Below are 21,236 nucleotides of genomic sequence, written 5' to 3'. Positions count from 1 at the left end.
CCTTAATGATGTGTCTGTTACTTTCCAAATACAGACTTTCTCAGACTATACCTGTTCCAAGCTCTGTCATGGGTACATACATCTAACACACTGACCTATGCTCTCTAGCTTATGGCTTGACTACTTGTCGCTTCTTTGAGATTTCAACAGGCCACTGTTACTGGGGAAACAAGGATCCCAATGTTCCTAGAAATTCAAGTGTGACCATGGTAGCAAAGTGGCCTTTTCTGATGCCAGCAAGTCCTGAGGTCATATGGAGAATGATTCAGCACTGTACCACTGCTTCCCCTGCATGTCAATGCTCAGGAGTTCTGTGACGCCCCTTTAAAAACTCCCTACTCCCTATGTGGCTTTGTAGGTTGTCTACAGCCCCTGCTTCAGAGAATGAAAACGGGTCAAATAATAGGTGTTTCTAATAAATCTCATCGGGTCCCTGTCTCTGAACCTATCCCACTGTGTCCAGGCCCTTTGAGCGTCATCTCCAATACCTACTGTAACGTGTGACATTTTACAGCAATACCCATAATGATTTACATCATCCGATATGCCCTCCTCCATAACTGCCACTGACCAAGACCTGAGCATCACAGGCATCATTGTCATCTTAGAGCATCTGGTCCTCAGTAACACACAGGAACTCAGTTAAATCATGAAGATGAAATGGCACTTCCCTCATCCTCAGAATCCCAGATTTGTCAATTCCATATCGCTATGACTTTTATTCATCAGATGATGCGACCAAGAGCTGCCTGTGACTCTGCAGTTCTGAAAATTGAGCCACTTCAGGTTCCCACCTTACAGTGGAAAGACATCTTCACATTTTCTTACTTTCCATCTCTTTCCTACAGTATTTAATCACGAGATAGGTTAACATTGGTTATGGGATAAGACTTCATGCTGTAGAATCCATAGAAACACATTTAAAAAATTGTTTTATTAATTAAATGTATTAAGGTAACACATAGATTAAGTTATTCATGTCCAATCCGTCCTATTAGCATGGTTCAATATCTAGAATGCAAGCCTTCAGAAAGTATTTGTTGATAAAATGATGTGCGAATTCAGACGTCTGTAATTTTCAGGCCTGAGGTATTCTCGAAAACTCTATAATTCTATGCTATTTTGGGGAAAAGTTAGTTATGCCCTTTTGAACTTCTATGAGCATTTCATCACTTCAAACACAACAACTGACATTCTCTAACTCTTGCTGTAGTGAAGATATTCCGGTGTTTCACTGCACTGCCACATCTTTTTTTCCTTAAAGTCCAGTTGGGAAATTATTTTATTTGTAATATTCAATAAGATTTTAGCTTTAATACAGGGAAAAGAATGATGTTTTGAACACCTTTTCATCAGAACTTGCACCAATGTTTAACCAACAGCATCTCCATGTAGATCTTATGTATTGTGTATTATGTTGTCCTTTATCTTCCTTGGAGAATGAGACATAAGTCACACCTAATGAAAAAGGGCATGTCATGTCTTTAATGCACCAATAGTCACATAATTTTCCAAAGCCATTCGGAATAAACGAAGTTTGGAAGTTTTATGAGAATGAAAATACACTAATATAGTCTAGTCACAAATGTCAGAGAAGGTTGATGTGACAAAAAGCAGAGCACTGACTGAAATTAATGATGCCTATGCAAAAATTGATCTATTTAGGAGCACCTGGGTGGTTCAGTTGATTAAGCATTAATCTTTGGCTCAGGTCGTGCACTTGCAGTTCATGAGTTTAAGCCCCCAGTCAGGCTCTATGCTGACAGTTCAGAGCCCGGAGCCTATTTTGTACTCTGTCTCCCACTCTCTCTCCCCATTCCTGGCTCCTGCTCTCTCTCAAAAATAAAAAACATTTAAAAGATTGACCCAATTAATCTCTTGAGGCATAATAGCATACACATTGTGTTTAACATTGTATTAGCCCTTATCATCAGTATGTTGATGAATGTCTGAATACAGTCTGATGTACTAGTCTCTATTGGGAATTCTGTAATGCTTATTGACAGCTAATGTTCAGTCAATATTTTTCTGAATATTTAAATCTTTCAAGTAACCTTTTATGCACTGGCTGGTGTTTGCTAAAGCATACATTTAATTGAAGGCCTTTCCTCATTCATTATGTCTGTAGAATATAAATCTCATGTGAACTTTTGGATATTGATTAAGGATCAAATTGCACTTATAAGCACTGCTTTTTTTTTTCTGTACATGTTACTTTCTATCCTGTAAGTTAGCTATGATATGGAGCAAGTCGTGAGGTCCAACTATAGGATGTATACATTCTTTACCTTTGTAATGTTTCTTCTCACTATAAAGTCTGTGATGCCAACTAATGTTGATCAGTCATAAAGGGTTTACCATATTTTTTACAATTTAAGTTTTTTCTACAGTATGAATGCTGTGATGTAGAATGAAGCTTCACATCTGATGAACAGGCTTCCCAAATTCTTTCTTTATTTTTTTTTTAATTTTTTTTTAAAATGTTTTATTTATTTCTAGGAGAGAGAGAGACAGCGTGAGCAGGGGAGGGTCAGAGAGAGAGAGGGAGTCACAGACTGAAACAGGCTCCAGGCTCTCAGCTGGCAGTCAGCACAGAGCCCGACGCGGGGCTCGAACCCACAAACCGCGAGATCATGACCTAAGCGAAAGTCGGACGCTCAACCGACTAAGCCACCCAAGCGCCCCCCAAATGCTTTATATTTGCAAAATCCTCCCCAGTATTCAGTCTCTGATCAGGAGTCAGCATTTAGCAATGCTTCAAAGCCTTGCCACATTCTTTAGTATTCAGTGGTTATTCTCCAACATAAATTTTCCAATGCGAAGCAAGGGGTGAGCAGTCCACAAAACGTTTCTCACATTCCTAAATGTGGAAGATTTGCTCCGGTGTGAACTCTGTGATAATGAGTAAAGATTGAAGAGTGATTAAAGACCTTAGTACATTCTTTACATTGTTTTCTATCAAGTATGAATTCAGTGCTGTCGAGTAAGGTGTAAGGGTCAGTAAAAGATCTGACCATATTGTTTACACTTGTAAAGTTTCAATCGAGTATGAATTCTGTGATGTTAAATAAGATGTGGGTGTTAGATAAAGGACTTGCCACGTTCTTTACATTGGTAAAATTTCTCTTGAGTATGGATTCTGTGATGTTTAGTAAGATATGAGTGCTGGGTAAAGACCTTTCCACATTCTCTACATTCGTAAGGTTTCTCTCCAGTATGGATTCTCTTATGTTGATGAAGAGTGGAGGAAGACTTAAAAGCTTTTCCACATTGTTTACATTCGTAAGGTTTCTCTCCAGTATGGATTCTCTTATGTTGATGAAGAGTGGAGGGAGAGTTAAAGGCCTTTCCACATTCCTTACACTGGTAAGGTTTCTCTCCAGTATGGATTCTCTGATGTTGATGAAGAGCGGAGGGAGAGTTAAAGGCCTTTCCACATTCCTTACACTGGTAAGGTTTCTCTCCAGTATGGATTCTCTCATGTTCCTTAAGGATGGAGGGCCATTTAAAGGACTTGCCACATTCTTTACATTGGTAAGGTTTCTCTCCAGTATGGATTCGGTGATGTTTGGTAAGGTCTGACGGGTAACCAAAGGACTTGCCACATTCTTTACATTGGTAAGTGTTCTCTCCAAAATGGTTTCTGTGGTGTTTATAAAGGCTTGAGTTCTGGGTAAAGGACTTGCCACATTCTCTACATTGGTAAGGTTTCTCTCCAGTATGAATTTTGTGATGTTGAGTAAGATATGAGTTCTGGGTAAAGGCCTTTCCACATTCTCTACATTGGTAAGGTTTCTCTCCAGTATGGATTCTCTTATGTTGATGAAGAGTGGAGGGAGACTTAAAGGCTTTTCCACATTCTTTACATTGGTAAGGTTTCTCTCCAGAATGGATTCTCTGATGTTGATGAAGAGTGGAGGGAGACTTAAAGGCTTTTCCACATTCCTTACACTGATAAGGTTTCTCTCCACTATGGATTCTCTGATGTTGATGAAGAGTGGAGGGAGAGTTAAAGGCCTTTTCACATTGTTTACATTTGTAAGGTTTCTCTCCAGTATGGATTCTCTGATGTTGCTTAAGGATGGAGGGCCAGTTAAAGGACTTGCCACATTCTTTACATTGGTAAGGTTTCTCTCCAGTATGAAAACTGTAATGTTGTATAAGGCGTGAGTGGGAGCTAAAAGCCTTGCCACATTCGTTACATTGGTAAAGTTTCTTTCCAGTATGGATTTTGTGATGTTTAGTAAGATATGAGTTCTGGGTAAAGGCCTTTCCACATTCTCTACATTGGTAAGGTTTCTCTCCAGTATGGACTCGGTGATGTTTGGTAAGGTCTGACGGGTAACCAAAGGACTTGCCACATTCTTTACATTGGTAAGGGTTCTCTCCAGTATGGTTTCTGTGATGTCTGTAAAGGTTTGACTTGTGGGTAAAGGACTTGCCACATTCTCTACATTGGTAAGGTTTCTCTCCAGTATGGATTTTGACATGTTTGTAAAGGTTTGAGGACTGGGTAAAGGACTTTCCACATTCTTTACATTGGTAAGGCTTCTCTCCAGTATGGATTTTGACATGTTTGTGTAGGTTTGAGGCCTTATTAAAGGCCTTTCCACATTGTTTACATTGGTAAGGTTTCTCTCCAGTATGGGTTCGATTATGTTGGTAAAGGATTGAGGCATGGGTAAAGGCCTTGCCACATTCTTTACATTGGTAAGGTTTCTCTCTAGCATGGATTCTGTGATGGTAATTAAGGTCTGAGGATCGGTTAAAGGACTTGCCACATTCTTTACATTGGTAAAGTTTCTCTCCAGTGTGGGTTCTGTGACGTTCAATAAGAGGAGAGTGTTGGGTCAAGGCCATCTCACAATTTTTATGTGTGTAAGGTTTCTCTCCAGTAAGGATTAGTTTATGTCCATTTATTGATGAGCCATAATTAAAAGTTTTACTATATTCTTCACGTTTGTAAGGTTTGTCTCCAGTATGTACTGGCTGATGTTCAATTTGTGCTGATTGCCAGCTGAAGGCTCTGTCACATTCCTTAATATTGTAACCTTTCTGTCCAGTCTGGATTGTCTTATTTATATGCAGTCTTGATGACTGACTAAGCATGTCCCTAGGTTCATTGCATGTACATGGGTTTTTTCCCACATGAATCCTCTGATGATCACCAACATTGGAGGACATGCTAGGAATTTGCCCACATTCATTATATTTACAAGGATTCTCTCCCAATTGTATAGTCTTATGTGTAATAAGCTTGTTGTTTTGATAAAAAACATCCCCATATTTATTACATTCATAATCGTTCTCTGGAAAAGGAGTCCCCAGATATCTTTGATGCCCTTCTCTCTCCCCATCCTTTTTCCAGTCTGTCATTAAGTGTCCATTCTCAAGGGAACTATGTTTATACCTATCCACTAACACTCTTTGGAAAGAAGTTTCTATGAAAATCTTTGGAAGGAGGCTCTTAGTATCATTTGATGATACAGCTGAAAGGTAAAGAATAAAAATAAAGGCATTTCACTTTCTACTGTCTGGTGAATAGAATTGAAATATCTAATACACAAAACTTAAAAACAGAGAACTTCAACTTCAGGAAAAAGGAATGATTACTTTTTCTTTTAAAAAATACTTATCTTTTTTAATGTTTATTTATTCTTTGAGAGATGGAGAGAGAGTGTGTGGCGGGGGGACTGGGATGGGCAGAAAGAGAGGGAGACACAGAATCTGAGGCAGGCCCCATTCTCTGAGTCATCAGCATAGAGCCTAATGGGAAACTTGAACCCACAAACTGTGAGATCATGACCTGAGCTCAAGTGTGACACTTACCTTACTGAGCCACACAGGCCCCCGAAATCATTAGTTTTTCTACATCACTCAGATTGTATGTAAATTTAATCCCAATATTCGTTTTATAAACTTATTTTTGGCATATTTAACCACTTTGATGTTGTTTGTATGTTAAGAAATGAAAGGTTTGGGGTGCGTGGGTGGCTCAGAGAGGATTGAGACTCTGACTCTTGGCTTCAGCTCAGGTCATCATCTCATTTGTGAGTTCCACCCCACATCCTGCTCTGCACTGACAGTGTGGAGCCTGCCTGGAATTCTCTCCTCTCTCTTTACCCCTCCTCCACTCTCTCTCCATCTCTCAGAATACATGGGAACCAAAAACTTTAAACGAAATGAAAGTGTTTTGCTTGCATGATTCTACAAAATGGGTTATACCCTTAAATTCTGTGTAATTATGTCTTTTAAGTGCTTAATTCATAAGGGCTTTCATTAGAGCTTTCCATGGTTGATATTAATGAACATACTTTACAATTTTCCTGTGCATGAAGACATGCCGATAATTCAAAATGTGCCTTTTTCATGGGTGCACATTCAGAGATAGTATTATGGCCACAGGGGTGTGGGTGGCACAGTAAGTCCAGCGTCCAGCTTTGGCTCAGGCCACGATGTCGTGGTCTGTGAGTTGGAGCCCCGGGGCGGACCCCGTGCTGTCAGCTCAGAGCCAGGAGGATGCTTCAGATTCTGTGTGTCCCTCTCTTTCCTTCCTTCCTTGCTCACTCTGTCTTTGTAAAATAAATATTACAAAAAATTTAAAAACTATTTGATATAATAAATCATAATATGATCTCATATATAACTTCTCAGAAAGTGAGAACACATATGACAAACTCACAGGAACTTCATATTATACATGACAAAATTATAAAATGATTCAATTATTAAGAAATAATATAACGATTGAGATTTTATTATAGGCTGCAAGTTTTGAATTCTAAATGTTCTATCTCCCCTGTGACATGAATTTATGTAGAAATTCTAGGAAAATAATACAAGCTGAAATTATTTCACCACTGAGGAATGGAACATATAGACTGGAAATTTCTTGTTTAAATTCTTTTTTTATTTTTAATGTTTTTTATTTATTTCTGAGAGAGAGACTGCATGAGCAGGGGAGGATCAGAGAGAGAGGGAGATACAGAATCGGAAACAGGCTCCAGACTCTGAGCTAGCCGTCAGCACAGAGCCCAATGCGGGGCTCGAAGCCTCTAACCGTGAGATCATAAACAGAGCCAAAGTTGGACGCTTAACTGACTGAGCCACCCAGGCGCCCCAGGAAGTTTCTGATTTTAGTTAATACTGTCAAAAAACGAACTTTTCTTATTTTTTCTAAGTTTATTTTCCTTAATTTTGGAGAGAGAGAGAGATAGACTAGGTAGGGGAATAGAAGAGAGACAGAGAGACAGAATTCCAAGCTTCCTCTGTTCTGTTTTCAGAACCCTGTGCAGGAATAAAAAACTCACTGACTGTAAGGTCATAACTTCAGCTGAAGTCAGATGCTTCAGCAACGGATCCACCCATGCGCCCTAAAAACTAAACTTTTGAAGTGAAATAAAGGGTTAATTTTCTCATTATACGGAGGTGATTTATTATCTGATGAAAATAGTGGGTTTCAATTTTGTACAATTAAGACTAAAACCTCCATATATTGGAAGCCATAAACCAGGTAATAGGTGGTATCTGTCCCCAGTGTTCCTGGGATTTCTGCACCAAACCCCAATGTGCCTACCACTACCCTGACACACTTCTCACACAAGACAAACACTCAGAATGAACTAACAGACTTCCTCAGAACTACAGAGATTTCCCCAAACCCTCAAAGCAATGGAGAACCAGTGAGATAGGGGGGCCCTCACTGTGGATGTGAAGGACCTTTGGTGGCACTGAAGAAGAATCCTTAGAGAATGTGAGAGTGGGGTGTGTTGGAAAACACATGTCCCTCTGTGACAAGCAGAGACATGAAACTAGGTTTCTCAAACTAATTTCCATTCAAGAAGGGCTGCTCAAACCACATTTTAAGGTCTGTCTTCCTCCATCACATTGGGACCTCATCTCTGTCATCTGCTTCCTTCATTCTCACCTACCTGGGCATGAGGCTACTGTGTCCTTTCTCTTCACATCCCATAGCTCCCTCTTTTGTTCCAAAAAGATGACCAGGGCCGGCTTTGACACAACAAGACCTGTTTGTTAGAACAACAGAATAGCAGTATTGCTGGAGATTCTACCTTTCAACCCAGTATTGGCCTCAATAGAGAGGAGAGGACATTCTCGAATTCTGGAACATCATTCCAAATACGATTGCCCAGCAGTCCCTTTGGAAAACAGGAGAGATTTCCAAGGTTCACATCGTGATCTCCACTTCCGAGTATTACCACTACCATAATGGGTAGAAATCCATATTGAAGATGGAAATACTATTTAATGCCACCCAATGTTTAGAATTGCCATTAATCTAAGAAATGATGATGATACTCTAAGGAAGGGAAAACTCACCTGAAAGGAAACATCGTGATGATTATTCTCTACATCTACCAACCCCTACTTCTTTCCCTTACTGTAGGTAAGTGAATCCCAGTCATGCAAAGAGAAAGCTTCCAAGAGACAGTCTTCAAACAAGGAACAAAACCCCTGAGTGTGGTTTAGGAAATCTGGAAGGAGTTATCCTCACCCAAGAAGAGGAGGTGTCCATAGTTCTCTAACATCACATCCCTGTACAGTTCCCGCTGACTGTGGCTCAGGCATCCCCACTCCTTCTGAGAGAATTCTATGGCCACATCCCTGAAGGTCAGCAGTTCCTGCAAAAATACCACAGTTACCAAGTGGTCACATGAGAAGGTTATAATGGTACCTAAGATGCAAGAGGGAGATAATGTCACCAGCTGGACTCCATGACCCAATCTTCACTGCTTACCTGCATGTGCTCACTGACCCTAGTCCCTCATTTTACTTAGCCTCTTATTTACACCTCCCTTTTGCTTCAGGCAAAACACCCCATGGGCAGTGTCCTGTGGTGGAAACAGAAAGTATCTGACAAAAGATAATGACTGTCATGAGGAAGAGCTTGAATTGGCTCAATTTGAGCTTAACCCCTGACTCACATCTATGCAGATGAACATTAAGATAAAGCATGGAGTGAGGACAGTTACCTTTATCTCATTATGTGTATATTTTTTAATGTTTATTTCCTCAAAGAGAGAGAGCACAAGTATGGGTGGGGTAGAGAGAAGAATTCCAACCAGGCTCCATGCTTAGCAAGGCGCTTGACTTGGGGCTTGATCTCAAGACTGTGAGTGTGCCTTGAGCCTAAATCAAGAGATGGAAACTCAAGGGACTGAGCCATTCCAGAGCTCCCTTTTTACCTCATTATAATACTAAGATTACAACCCAACAGGAGCACAAATGTCATTTACTGTGTAACATACAGAGAATGTATACAACTGTTTTCTTAAGGCTCATATGCCACTATATCTCCTGCCTCCCCTTTCTAAATATCCACCCTAACCCTAAATACACAGAAACCATTCTGGTGTGTCTCCGTGGCTTAGTCATCCGACTCTTGGTTTCAGTTTAGGTCATGATCTCACAGGTTGTGAGTTAGAACCCTCATTGGGCTCTGTGCTGATAGTGCAGAGGCTGCCTGAGATTCTCTCTCTGCCTCTCTCTCTGCCCCTCTTCTGTTTTTTATGTCTCTCAAACTAAAAAAAAATTAAAGAAAAAAAAAGGAAAACATTCTTCCTTCTATGCATCTCTGCTTTGGAAGTTATACCCTATGATCTCCTTATTTCCAGTAAATCAATTTTCCTTTCTCTGACATTCCCACCTGGTAGAGTTTTTTGTGATTCACCAAGGAATAAACTCCTGTTAGTTCAGTAATATTAGGAGAACTGGTCTGGCTTAGAATAATTTCTTAATTTCTGTAGTAAGACGATTTTGTGACACAGTATTATGCTCTAATATGTTCTTTAACTTTGAGGTATGAACCAATATAAATATTGTGTTTATTCAAGAGAATCTGTAAAATGAAGGCATCAACACAGGCATACACGTATTTGAATTCTGCATTTACATCATATAGTACATGTAGTGTCCGTTTTTAAAAAAATTTTTTGTAATTGTTTATTTTTGAAGGACAGTACATGTGTCTATTTTATAAAAATTTTTTGCGATTATTAATTTATTTTTGAAGGAGAGAGAGACAGAGCATGAACAGTGGAGGAGCAAAGAGAGAGGGACACAGAATCCAAAGTGGGCTCCAGGCTCTGAGCTGTCAGCACAAAGCCCAACTCAGGGCTCGAATTCACAAACTGTGAGACCATGACCTGAGCTGAAGTCGGATGTTCAACCGACTGAGCCATGTGGCTGTCTATTTCTTAATGGAAAGTTTTGGTGAGTTAGAATATACCTAGCATATTCTTTTTCTTTTTTCTTTTTTACATCTGAGAGAGAGACAGTGTGAGCAGGGGAGGGTCAGAGAGAGAAGGAGACACAAAATCTGAAACAAGCTCCAGGCTCTGAGCTGGCTGTCAGCACAGAGCCCGACGCGGACTCGAAGCCACGAACCCAGATCACGACCTGAGCTGAAGTTGGACTCTTAACCGGCTGAGCCACCCAGGCGCCCCTATACCTAGCATATTCTAACATGAATCAGAATTCACAAGAGTGCATTGGAGATCTTGTTAAAATGCAGATTCTGTTGAGGAGTTCTAGGAAATGCAGGTAGGTGTCTACATTTCTAACAAGGCCGTAGTCTATGGGCCAAGGGATACATAGTTCAATAACAAAGAGGAAGAATTGAATGACAAGAACTCTTCGAGTACTTGAACTGAACGGGTTTTACAGCAATTACAGGTTCTACCAAACTAGCAAAAAGGCGGGGCGCCTGGGTGGCTCAGTCGTTTAAGTGTCAGACTTCTGGCTAGGTCATAATCTTGAGTTCTTGAGATAGAGCCCCCTGTCGGGCTCTGTGCTGACAGCTAGCTCAAAGCCTGGAGCCTCCTTCGGATTCTGTAACTCCCTCTCTCTCTGACCCTCCCCTGCTCATGCTGTCTCTCTCTCTCTCTCTCAGAAATAAATAAAACATTTTGAAAAAAATAAAAAATAAAAAAAGGCAGAAAGGTTTTCCAAGCATTTTCTGGTTAGTAGAGAGCATCTAACAGTTTCTCATAAATTCATGAAAAATAAATAATAATAATCTAAGACAACACATTATTCTTCTGTTTTTAGTGAATCTTTTGTCAAGCATCCTGTCCCTGGAACAGATCAGATTTTAACCCAGGTAAACTGACCTAGAGTTGATCTAAAATAACACACAGGTTAATACACAGATTGGATCCTCAATCAGTGTTCATAGCAGGTGTCAAACCTAAAAAGAAGGATGGTAAGAAGATATGCACACAAAACCGATCTACCTCTATACGTTCCATGCACACATCCGTACATTTTGAAAGCAGTTATATAGATTAGAAATGATAGAGTAGAAAATTATCAGGGTGACTAGAAACCAGTTTTAACGAGCAGTGCCTGGGTAGCTTAGTCAGATAGGTGTCCAATTCTTAATTTCAGGTTAAGTCATGATCTCAAGGTTCTTGAGTTCAAGTCTCACCTCTGACTCTGTGCTGACAGTGTGGAACCTGCGTGGGATTCTCTCACCCTCCCTTTCACTGCCTCTCCTTGTCTCTCTCAAAAATGAATAAAAAACCAACCAAACAAAGAACATTTCAATGACATCAAACTCCTCAATCTAGTTGCAGATGATGATGCTCAGGTCTTTTACTTACACTATCAACACAAACACATAGAATGATATAAATATAACAGCTTTTATTTCTGAATCTACTATGATGAGGGATGCCAAAGAAATATGTTCACCTTCACCGCAGAAGGCTGACCTAACCCTGCATAGTTTTGGGAAGCATCAAATAAAGACTGCTTCCTCCATTCTTTTTTTTTTTTTTAATGTTTATTTATATTATGAGAGAGGGCATGGGCAATCATGGTGTAAAAGAGGAAGAGGCAGAGAGAGGAAGACAAAGAATCCCAAGCAGGCTCCAGGCTGTGACTGAGCCACCCAAGAATCCATGGATGCTCCATTTTTTGAAGGGTCTTCTAATTGTTAATATTGAACTGAAAATAAGCACCAGAGATTGTGCAGAAGTAACTTTACAAATAGAAATTTCAAGAAAGATTTGTGATCGAGTATTCTGGGCACCTACCCTCCCCCATGAAGATATAAGCTTTCTATAGCCAAAGTAGAATTCTGTTAGCCCACGGGTTCTGTCCCTGTGCTACGTCAATAAACTACCTGTCTTGTACCATGCAGCACCTCAAGAAAAGTATTTTGACTATAGTACTTAGTGATCCCATAACGTACTTTTTCTTGGAAATCTTTTCAATTATTTTTAAATTATTTTTTGAGAGCGCACACAAGTGAGGGAGGGAGGAAACAGGGAGGGAAAAGAGAATCCTATGTGTGTGGGGGAGAGAGATGTGGGAATCGACGTCATGAACCCTGAGATTGTGACCTCTGTTGAGTTAGATACTTAACTAACTGAACCACCCAGGCACCTTGGAAGTTTTTTTTTTTTTTAATGTTTATTTATTTTGAGAAAGATTGTAGGTGCATGGGAGGGGAGAGACAGAGAGAATCAGAGTCCTCCTAAGGTTAGCATGAAGCCTGACATAGGGCTCTATCTTATGAACCTTGATATCATGACCTGCACTGAAATTGAGTGGAAACATAAGTAGCTGAGCCATCCAGGCACCGCTAATTGATAGGGGCACCTTGTTACAATCATCACTTGTGCTCTATGGTACTTCAGGATGTTATGGTGCTCAAACATGTTAATTATGTGATTCTACTCTTTCTGAAAATACAAAGAAGTAAATAGAAGAGAACGTCTGTGTCATGACTATGCAGTGACATAAAAACCTGTGGGGTGAAGGTCTGACTGATTTAGAACCTCAACTCCCAGAGGTCATTAGATCTACTACACAAAAGTGAGAACCTTCATTGCCCCATGGAAACTGACCTGAGGTGGGACACCTGGGTGGCTCAGTCGGTTAAGCGTCCGGCTTCAGCTCAGGTTATGATCTCACGGTTCGTGGGTTCAAGCCCCGCATCGGGCTCTGTGCTGAGGAATAGCTCAGAGCCTGGAGCCTGTTTCAGATTCTCTGTCTCCCTCTCTCTCTGACCCTCCCCTGCTTACGCTGTCTCTATCTCAAAAATAAATAAAACATTTTTAAAAATTAAAAAAAAAAAAAGAAAAGAAACTGACCTGAGGTGCATCAGGAATAAATTTATGTGCGAGAAAGTATTCCTGAGGCCTTTTTGGTGAATGAGGCTGATCTTATTAAAGCACAGAGACATGATCTATGGATAGAATGAGCTGCAGTTTGATAGTGAGGAGCCATTGACTATATACTTTAAGATGAGAAGGGTAGAAATAAAAGTTTAGAAAGGGCTTTTCATAGGTAAAAGAACTTCACAGGATCCCGGAAGTCTGACTATTGTCAAGCTAAGCTTGCTTTTTGCCTCCAGAAAAGCATTAACATTAAAGCAGTTGTAAATTCCTTGAGGAATATCTTCCTCTGCCAGTCTCAAGTATTTCCCAGTGGGTTGCAAGTTGTAAGAAAATTTAAGTTTATCTACATTTCTTTGGGCTTTGTTCTCACGAGAGAAAAGGCAAAAAAAAAAGGGGGGGGGCGGCTGAGTGCTCATCAGTTAAGCATCAGACTCTTGATTTCAGCTCAGGTCAAAGTCTCATAATTTTGTGAGTTTGAGCCCTGAGTCGGGCTCTGCACTGACCCTGGGGAACCTGCTTGGGATTCATGCGCTCTCTCTGCAACTCCACTGCGCCTGCTCTGACTCTCTCAAAATAAATAAACTTGGGAAAAAAAACAACAGGGAAAGTGAAAGTGGGAAAAGAAGTTTCCACTTTAAATATGGTGGTGTCTAGAAATCGATCAGAGAATCTTCCTGAAAAACATTTCAACTGATAAGAAGGAAAATTACATTACATTCCAGGGGAGAAATCTGGCAAGGACACAAAGCCCAGTAAAAGAAGGTAACGTCAGCTGTAAGGAAACAAAGCGATCTCAGTGCCTGAGGCACACCCCAGGACACAGGACCACAGGTGTGTTCTTGTGACCCCCAAACAGCAAGTCAGAATAGAAACCACTTTGAGGAAACAGTGGATTTATTCAGCCTTCAGTCACATATAGTTTCCATGTCTTGTAATATCTACAATATTCTCAAGTAGCTTTTACACATCCTAACGAAAAGGAACTTTCCAGGTTATTCTGTGCCTCCTATCCATCCTATGTGTTTCAGAATCATATTCTCAGAATCCTATTCTACCCAGAACGGAGAAAGCATTGGGATCAGAACTAAGTGGGAAACGTTTTCCTTGAGTGCAACCCCAGGGCCAGACCCCGTCAGCAATATGAACCTTGGACTCAACACCCTCCCATCTGAATCTGTCACAAAATGACTATTTTCAATACTTGCAGGACTTTAACTGAAAGTGACAACTGTCGATGCCTTGCTGGAAGGTAGGTTGGAGAGAAGGGAGAGGAGTCTCTGGGACACAGGGGAGGAGGGTTCTAACCACCTACCTTGAGTATCATTTCTGAGAAGGTAAGAATTAGGTGGAAACATAAAGCAGAACCATCAGAACTAAAATAAATCATTGATTTCTTTTTTGAAATTTCTGTTGTAGTGGGATTCTCACACCCAGACTTTTCCCTCCAGGAAACAAATTGATTGCTGCTGGCATAATTCAGTGGGGTTTGTACCCAAAGACTGAGCCCTGAACACCACATGGTATAGTTTTTACATAGGTTTTAATTCTGTGTCTCCCATATATGGTAACACACAAACATGCAGTTGCACCCATTGGTCTCTTACTACAAGGTCAAGAGGGACGTGGTCAGGTACTCGTATAGCCACGTTGTCTTAGTGTTTTCTCTCCTCAGTGAGGAGACATGACCACACTTTGAGAGAGAGAGAGAGGGAGGTAGGGTGAGAGAGCGAGAGAGAGGGAGGAAGGGCGGGAGACAGAATTACACAGACTCAGAAAGAGGGAGGGAGGGAGACAGAGAAAGAAAGAGAGAGAGAGAGAGAAAGAGAGGGAGGGAGAAGAGAATGCAAACTGAGGGAAGAGGGAGAGAGGAAGGGAGGGAGAATCTTAACCCTGACTCAAGGCTGGAACACAGGTCCCTGGGATCAAGGCCTGAACTCAAGTCAAGAGTCTGATGCTCAACTGGCTGAGTCACCCAGGTGCCCTGCGATTCCTACATGCATGGAATTTCCCGAGAAAAAAACAACAGGGCCTCAGGCCAGGCCCACAAGGCTTACCTGCGATCTAGCCATTTCTTCTTTCACCTTCTCCTCTAGATTTGCTTCTCAGAAGATCTTTGTGGGGAAATCCCAGCTGAAATAGAAAATGTCTGTGAAGCCACCAACACAGCCTTTTCCCCAGTAAGCTGCTTGCCTGCAGGCAGAGCTTTGAAATGCAGAGAAGGCCCAACTTCCTAGTCCTTTGTGTCAGGAGCTGTTCACAAACTGTGAGCTCCTGCTTGGGAACCAATCCCTGAGTTTCCCTTCTCTGGTTTCAGGAGCCTCCCTTCCCTCACAGGCACACAAATTCTGCTTGAGCCTAGAAAACGTGTGCTACATCGACCTGACCCTCCCCAACTCCTGTACAGGAGACCTGTTACGTCTCCTTGAGGCAGGCCTGTACTGATATCATAATTCTTTAAAATTTTTTTTAATTTTCATTTACTTTTTGAGAGACAGAGCATGATTGGGGGAGGGGCAGAGAGGCAGTCACAGATTCTGAAGGGGGCTCCAGGCTCGTAGCTAACAGCACAGAGCCCAACGGGACACTCAAACTCCCAAACCCTAGGACCATAACCTGAGCCGAAGTCAGACGGTTAAATTACTGAGCCACCTCGGCACCTCTCAACTCTTGTAAATTAATGGGGAGCCTGCCTGCCTAACCCTGGGCCTCACTTAGAATTAGGATACAAAATGATAGGATTCAGTAGGCAAAAGGGAAACATTAGGATCTGAGGTCTCTGGATGGGGAAAAACACATTTTGGAACAAAGCTGTGAGTGTCTGATCACAGCAATAATCCCTCAGGTGTAAGGTTTCACTTAAGAATGTGACAGTCACCACCTACTGCCCCTCAGGCTCCCCTCAGGAATTTGACCAAAGACCTAACTAAAAATTAGTAGTACGCCATGAAACTTAAGACCCACAAGGAACTGTATGGCCTTAGACCACCCCTCATACAATGGAAATGAGACAATCAGCCGTGGAAACCCAGCACCTACTGTCATGAAGCCAGTAAGTGTCGGACCTGAGAAGGAACAGGGGGGAAGGGAACGAGGGTGGGAGAGACCTGACCCTCATCCTAATGGAGAAAATAAAGGAAAACTCCTTGAGGTCATAGAGGTCATAATGGCGAACTGCCCAGGCTGCGTGTCCCCACTCCCACTTCTTTTCCCTACCTGTGCATAGCGATGTCCCCAAGTCACCTACCCCTAAACATCCAATCAGCTTTAAACGCCGCTGCCCTTATGAGTGGGCTTCTTTTAACTTTATAAGCAAATGACCGCCTTTGTTCCTGGCTCAGCCCTCTGGAAAATGATCTCCTCTGAGCCCTCAGGTGTAACATAAACCTCCTCCCTTCCAAGATGTCCTAGACGCACTTAGTTCTTCCCCCAGCGATCCAGACCAGATTTCCACAACAATAAAACAAAGGTCCTTGCCTATTGTCTCGGGTTTTCACCCTGCAATGCCCCTCCCTTTACCTAGAGCTTTCCTAGGACTCTCCCTCGCCTTTACTCCAATAAACTTTTATCTGTTGCTCATTTTGTGTCCACTCCTCATTCTTTGAAGCAGGAGACCAGGAGTCCCTGGTGTTGAGGTAAATGGCCCTGCAACAGAATCCCAGGGAGCACCTCACTAAAACAACACTGTTGTTTCCTCCCACCCACCTCAGGGAAGCTGAGGGGGAGGGCAGCAGCAAGGAACCTTCTTGAAACTCCACAGGTGATCCTGTTGGGAANACCCACAAGGAACTGTATGGCCTTAGACCACCCCTCATACAATGGAAATGAGACAATCAGCCGTGGAAACCCAGCACCTACTGTCATGAAGCCAGTAAGTGTCGGACCTGAGAAGGAACAGGGGGGAAGGGAACGAGGGTGGGAGAGACCTGACCCTCATCCTAATGGAGAAAATAAAGGAAAACTCCTTGAGGTCATAGAGGTCATAATGGCGAACTGCCCAGGCTGCGTATCCCCACTCCCACTTCTTTTCCCTACCTGTGCATAGCGATGTCCCCAAGTCACCTACCCCTAAACATCCAATCAGCTTTAAACGCCGCTGCCCTTATGAGTGGGCTTCTTTTAACTTTATAAGCAAATGACCGCCTTTGTTCCTGGCTCAGCCCTCTGGAAAATGATCTCCTCTGAGCCCTCAGGTGTAACATAAACCTCCTCCCTTCCAAGATGTCCTAGACGCACTTAGTTCTTCCCCCAGCGATCCAGACCAGATTTCCACAACAATAAAACAAAGGTCCTTGCCTATTGTCTCGGGTTTTCACCCTGCAATGCCCCTCCCTTTACCTAGAGCTTTCCTAGGACTCTCCCTCGCCTTTACTCCAATAAACTTTTATCTGTTGCTCATTTTGTGTCCACTCCTCATTCTTTGAAGCAGGAGACCAGGAGTCCCTGGTGTTGAGGTAAATGGCCCTGCAACAGAATCCCAGGGAGCACCTCACTAAAACAACACTGTTGTTTCCTCCCACCCACCTCAGGGAAGCTGAGGGGGAGGGCAGCAGCAAGGAACCTTCTTGAAACTCCACAGGTGATCCTGTTGGGAAGCATTTGGGGAGGTGACCAGGCAAAGCACAGGAACCAAGGCTCAGGTCCTTGCCCAGATGAAAATCCATGCTGTCTCCACTGATCAGAGTTTCTGGAGATTTACACATTCTCCCTCCTTCTGCTGCACAGAGCGAGCCACCCTTCCAAATGGAACTTTCCCTTGTACATGCAAATGTCTCTTACAAATGAAATGTCCTGGGTTTCAGAGCTTTTTCTTTGTCAGATTAAAATAATCCTTAGGCAAAGAGACATAATTTGAGGTGACAAACTGCTGCCCTTCAGTAAGAAAGTTTATTTTCCTAGGTCATGGCCAAATAGCTTTCCAAATACAGTGTACTTTAAAAAAATTAATATTTATTTCTTACAGAGAGACAGAGAGACAGAGAGGAAGAGAGAGCATGCCCAGGGGAGGCACAGAGAGAAAGGGAGACACGGAGGGTGAAGCAGGCTCAGCTGAGCTGTGAGCACAGAGCCTGACACGGGGGTCCATCTCCTCCACTGCGACATCATGACCTGAGCCAAAGTCGGGGGCCCAACCAACGGAGCCACCCAAGCGCCCCTAGAATGTACTTTTTTATACTCCCATCGGCATTATATGAAAATTCCGGGGGGAGGGGGGATGGGCATGGAGGAGGGCACTCGTGGGGATGAGCACTGGGTGTTGTGTGGAAACTAATTTGACAATAAACTATTGTAAAAAAAATAAATAAATAAGAAGAAAAGAAAATTCCGTATGAAAGGCTCAAGGTTTTCAGTGAAATTTGGTGTTGTTTTTGGGGGGTACTTTTTTGTTTTTCTGTGTTTTGTTTTGTTGCAATTCTAGTAAATATTGATGTTGTTCATAATATAATACGAAGTGGTCTTACTATAAGTTGTCCTGGTGACTGAAATTGAAATCGCTTAAAAGTGTAAGATTGAACAAAATCAAAACGACTGCATTTAAACATAGCATGGGTTGATATTAAACTAAGTAACCTTGGTTTTCTATTTGGGGCAACTGCCCCGTACCATTTTAACCTTTTTTGATAGTTTTTTTAAGTATATTTATTTTTGACACAGACACGAGAGACCCAGAGAGGATCCGAGAGCAGGGGAAGAGCAGGGAGAGGGGCAGAGGGTCCCAAGCAGGCTTCACGCAGAAGGCGGGAACACATGAACTGTGACGTGATGACCTGAGCAGAAGTGGGACGCTGATCAGACTGAGCCACTCAGTCAGTCCTCTTAACTTTTTTTTTTTTAATGAGGAAATCAGTACCACCCAGGACACCCAATGAACAAGGCTGCCAGCACAAAGGACTCCTGGCCAAACCAGGTGGGTCCTTATTTCCCAACAAACCCCCAGCCCTTCCTCTGGGTGGCCTTGCAGTTCTGAAGGCCCTAACCTGCCTCAGCCTCCTCAGCCTGGCAAAGCAGGAAAGCTACTGTTCCTCTTTCTCCCACATTCTCTCTTTTCAGTTTCTTTTGGATATGAAACACCAAGGTCAGTTCTCAACGACGGAATGAATGTGTAGGAAAAGAAAACTTTTTTCTTCATCTGTTGTCAATTCTTTGGCTGGTCTAATAATTGAACTATTATAAGGCAAAATCATAAGTGAAAAAAGGCTTAATTATAGGAACATCAACAAGATGAGGGTCAGAGTCAGGCAAATGACCCTTATGTGCCACTGTGACTTAAGGAGAAGGGCTTCAGAATTAGAATTTCAAAGAGGGGGAAGTACACTCACAGGAAAAGGGAAAGAGCAAATATTGGGTGAACAGATATTTGCCATGCCCGGCAGGCAACTCTTTTTTACAAGTTCCCCTTTGGTATTACCTCTTTCCCCAATAGAGTTTTCTCATCTGATTCATTCTTTGTCTGAAAGCCTCAGAAAAGAAGGAAATCTTTCCCTTTGCACAGAAGTATCTAGAGGATATTTTCTTAAGTTAAATGAGCCACAGAGAGACAAACATGTACTGTATGACTGACAACATTCTGGGGTTTGTGGGGTCCAGAGCCGGTGACCAAGAAAGAATTCTTGAGGGCGTCTTTGGTGCAAAAAGGTGAGTTTATGAAAGCAGGGAGACAGGATCGATGCGCAGGAAGAGGTGCACTGGGGTAGTGGGGCGGGGTGGGGGGGGTGACCCTTGTATGGAGTCCAGGAAGATGAAGCCAAGAGAGACTTTCCAAAGAGAATTTCACATGCTACAGGCTCACTGGAGACCTAGCTGTTGTCAAGGTCAGGTTGTGTGTCCCTGCAGCAAAGCGTTGACATTGAGACAGTAGGGAGTTCCTGGACTTTAAACTAGGAAGGATTGCCTTTTTCTGGGAAGTGGTGGACACTCTTATCAGTTTAAACGTTTGTTTGTTTGTCCCTTCGTGGTTTGGGGTAGCCTGGGGTGTCCAAGGAATAGCCTACACGTCCTACCTGGGGAGGGGGTGCTAGCTTGTGCTTTGCCCCTCAGCCTGCCTCAAGCCCCCTCATCAAAATCACATATATGTGGAACCTAAAACAGACCAAACTATAAAGATTAGCATGATTGTTGCCAGGGGCTAAGGACAGAGAAATGTTCAGACATTGGATCAAATGGTAAAAGGTTTACTGATGCAGGATGGGTAGGCACTAAATGTTATAGCCTGGTGGGTAGAGTTAAGACTAGTGTATTGTACACGTGGAATTTGCTAGGGGTAAGGTGCCTGGGTGGGTCAGTGGGTTGAGCATGCGACTTCAGCTCAAATCATGACCTCGCAGTCTGTGGGTTTGAGTCCCTGCGCCTGGCTCTGTGCTGACAGCTTGTCTCTTGGCTCAGGGGGGAGACCCTGAGGACAAACCCCCCTGAGGGGAACTGGAACTATCTGCTCAAGCCACAGGATTATCTGAGCCAGAAAGACCCCATCCCCGAGTGACTCCTAGACAGGACACCTTTAAACTTCACCGCCTACCTACAGGTACCCACTCACTTTGGCCCCACATCTCACGGACATAAGCCTGGAATATTTCCCACACATCAGAGTCAGGAGAAAACAACCACTGAGCACACTAACCAAGAAAAACTAAGTAAATCACGAGCAAAGAATGTATGGTTAATATAAATACAGACAAAAATGCAAGTAATTAATTAGCAACTGACATATAGCTGATTCCTATTTGAATTAAACCCTGTTTTAAAGTGTACTGAGTTGGAAAATTGTTATCCACAAACCTCAAACATAAATAAAAAGTAAAAACAAAATTAATTAACATTGTGTAAACTATCATACAAGAGGCAGTATGATTAACAGAAGTCGCAAAGAACAATCAGAGAAATTTTAACCATCAAAATTCTGAATAAATCATAGATATTTGTTATAAAAGGATCCTGTTTATAGAAAAATACATTAAAGTTTTTCAAAAACCCTTCACTTGCAAGTATTTTTCATAAATAACAAGGAGTGGAAATGAGAATGTAAGGAGGAGCCAATACCATTAAATGTCACCCCATGTTTAGAGTTGTCACTCATCTACAGTAAAGCATGAT

The 21,236-nt window shown here is 42.2% G+C and overlaps 2 protein-coding genes across 2 annotated transcripts; both read right to left on the bottom strand.

Moving 5' to 3' along the window:
* Positions 1-1,467: 1,467 nt before the first annotated feature.
* Positions 1,468-8,015, bottom strand: LOC144233700 (uncharacterized). Its single transcript, XM_077766706.1, has 2 exons — positions 7,932-8,015; positions 1,468-5,489 (listed from the first exon to the last, which is right to left on the bottom strand). Exon 2 carries the CDS (start codon positions 5,374-5,376, stop codon positions 3,082-3,084), a length of 2,295 nt encoding a protein of 764 aa, XP_077622832.1. The 5' UTR covers positions 5,377-5,489; positions 7,932-8,015; the 3' UTR covers positions 1,468-3,081.
* Positions 7,924-15,364, bottom strand: LOC144233705 (KRAB domain-containing protein 5-like). Its single transcript, XM_077766711.1, has 3 exons — positions 15,203-15,364; positions 8,516-8,642; positions 7,924-8,027 (listed from the first exon to the last, which is right to left on the bottom strand). The coding sequence occupies exons 1-3, from the start codon at positions 15,215-15,217 to the stop codon at positions 7,924-7,926; spliced, it is 246 nt and encodes an 81-aa protein (XP_077622837.1). The 5' UTR covers positions 15,218-15,364.
* Between the last annotated feature and the right edge of the window lie 5,872 nt (positions 15,365-21,236).

This window comes from Crocuta crocuta, unplaced genomic scaffold, assembly GCF_008692635.1.
Source record: "Crocuta crocuta isolate KB4526 unplaced genomic scaffold, BGI_CrCroc_1.0 scaffold434, whole genome shotgun sequence".
Taxonomy (NCBI): Eukaryota; Metazoa; Chordata; class Mammalia; order Carnivora; family Hyaenidae; genus Crocuta; species Crocuta crocuta.
Note: the sequence above shows the minus strand (reverse complement) of the source record. Positions and strands in the feature narration are given on the sequence as shown.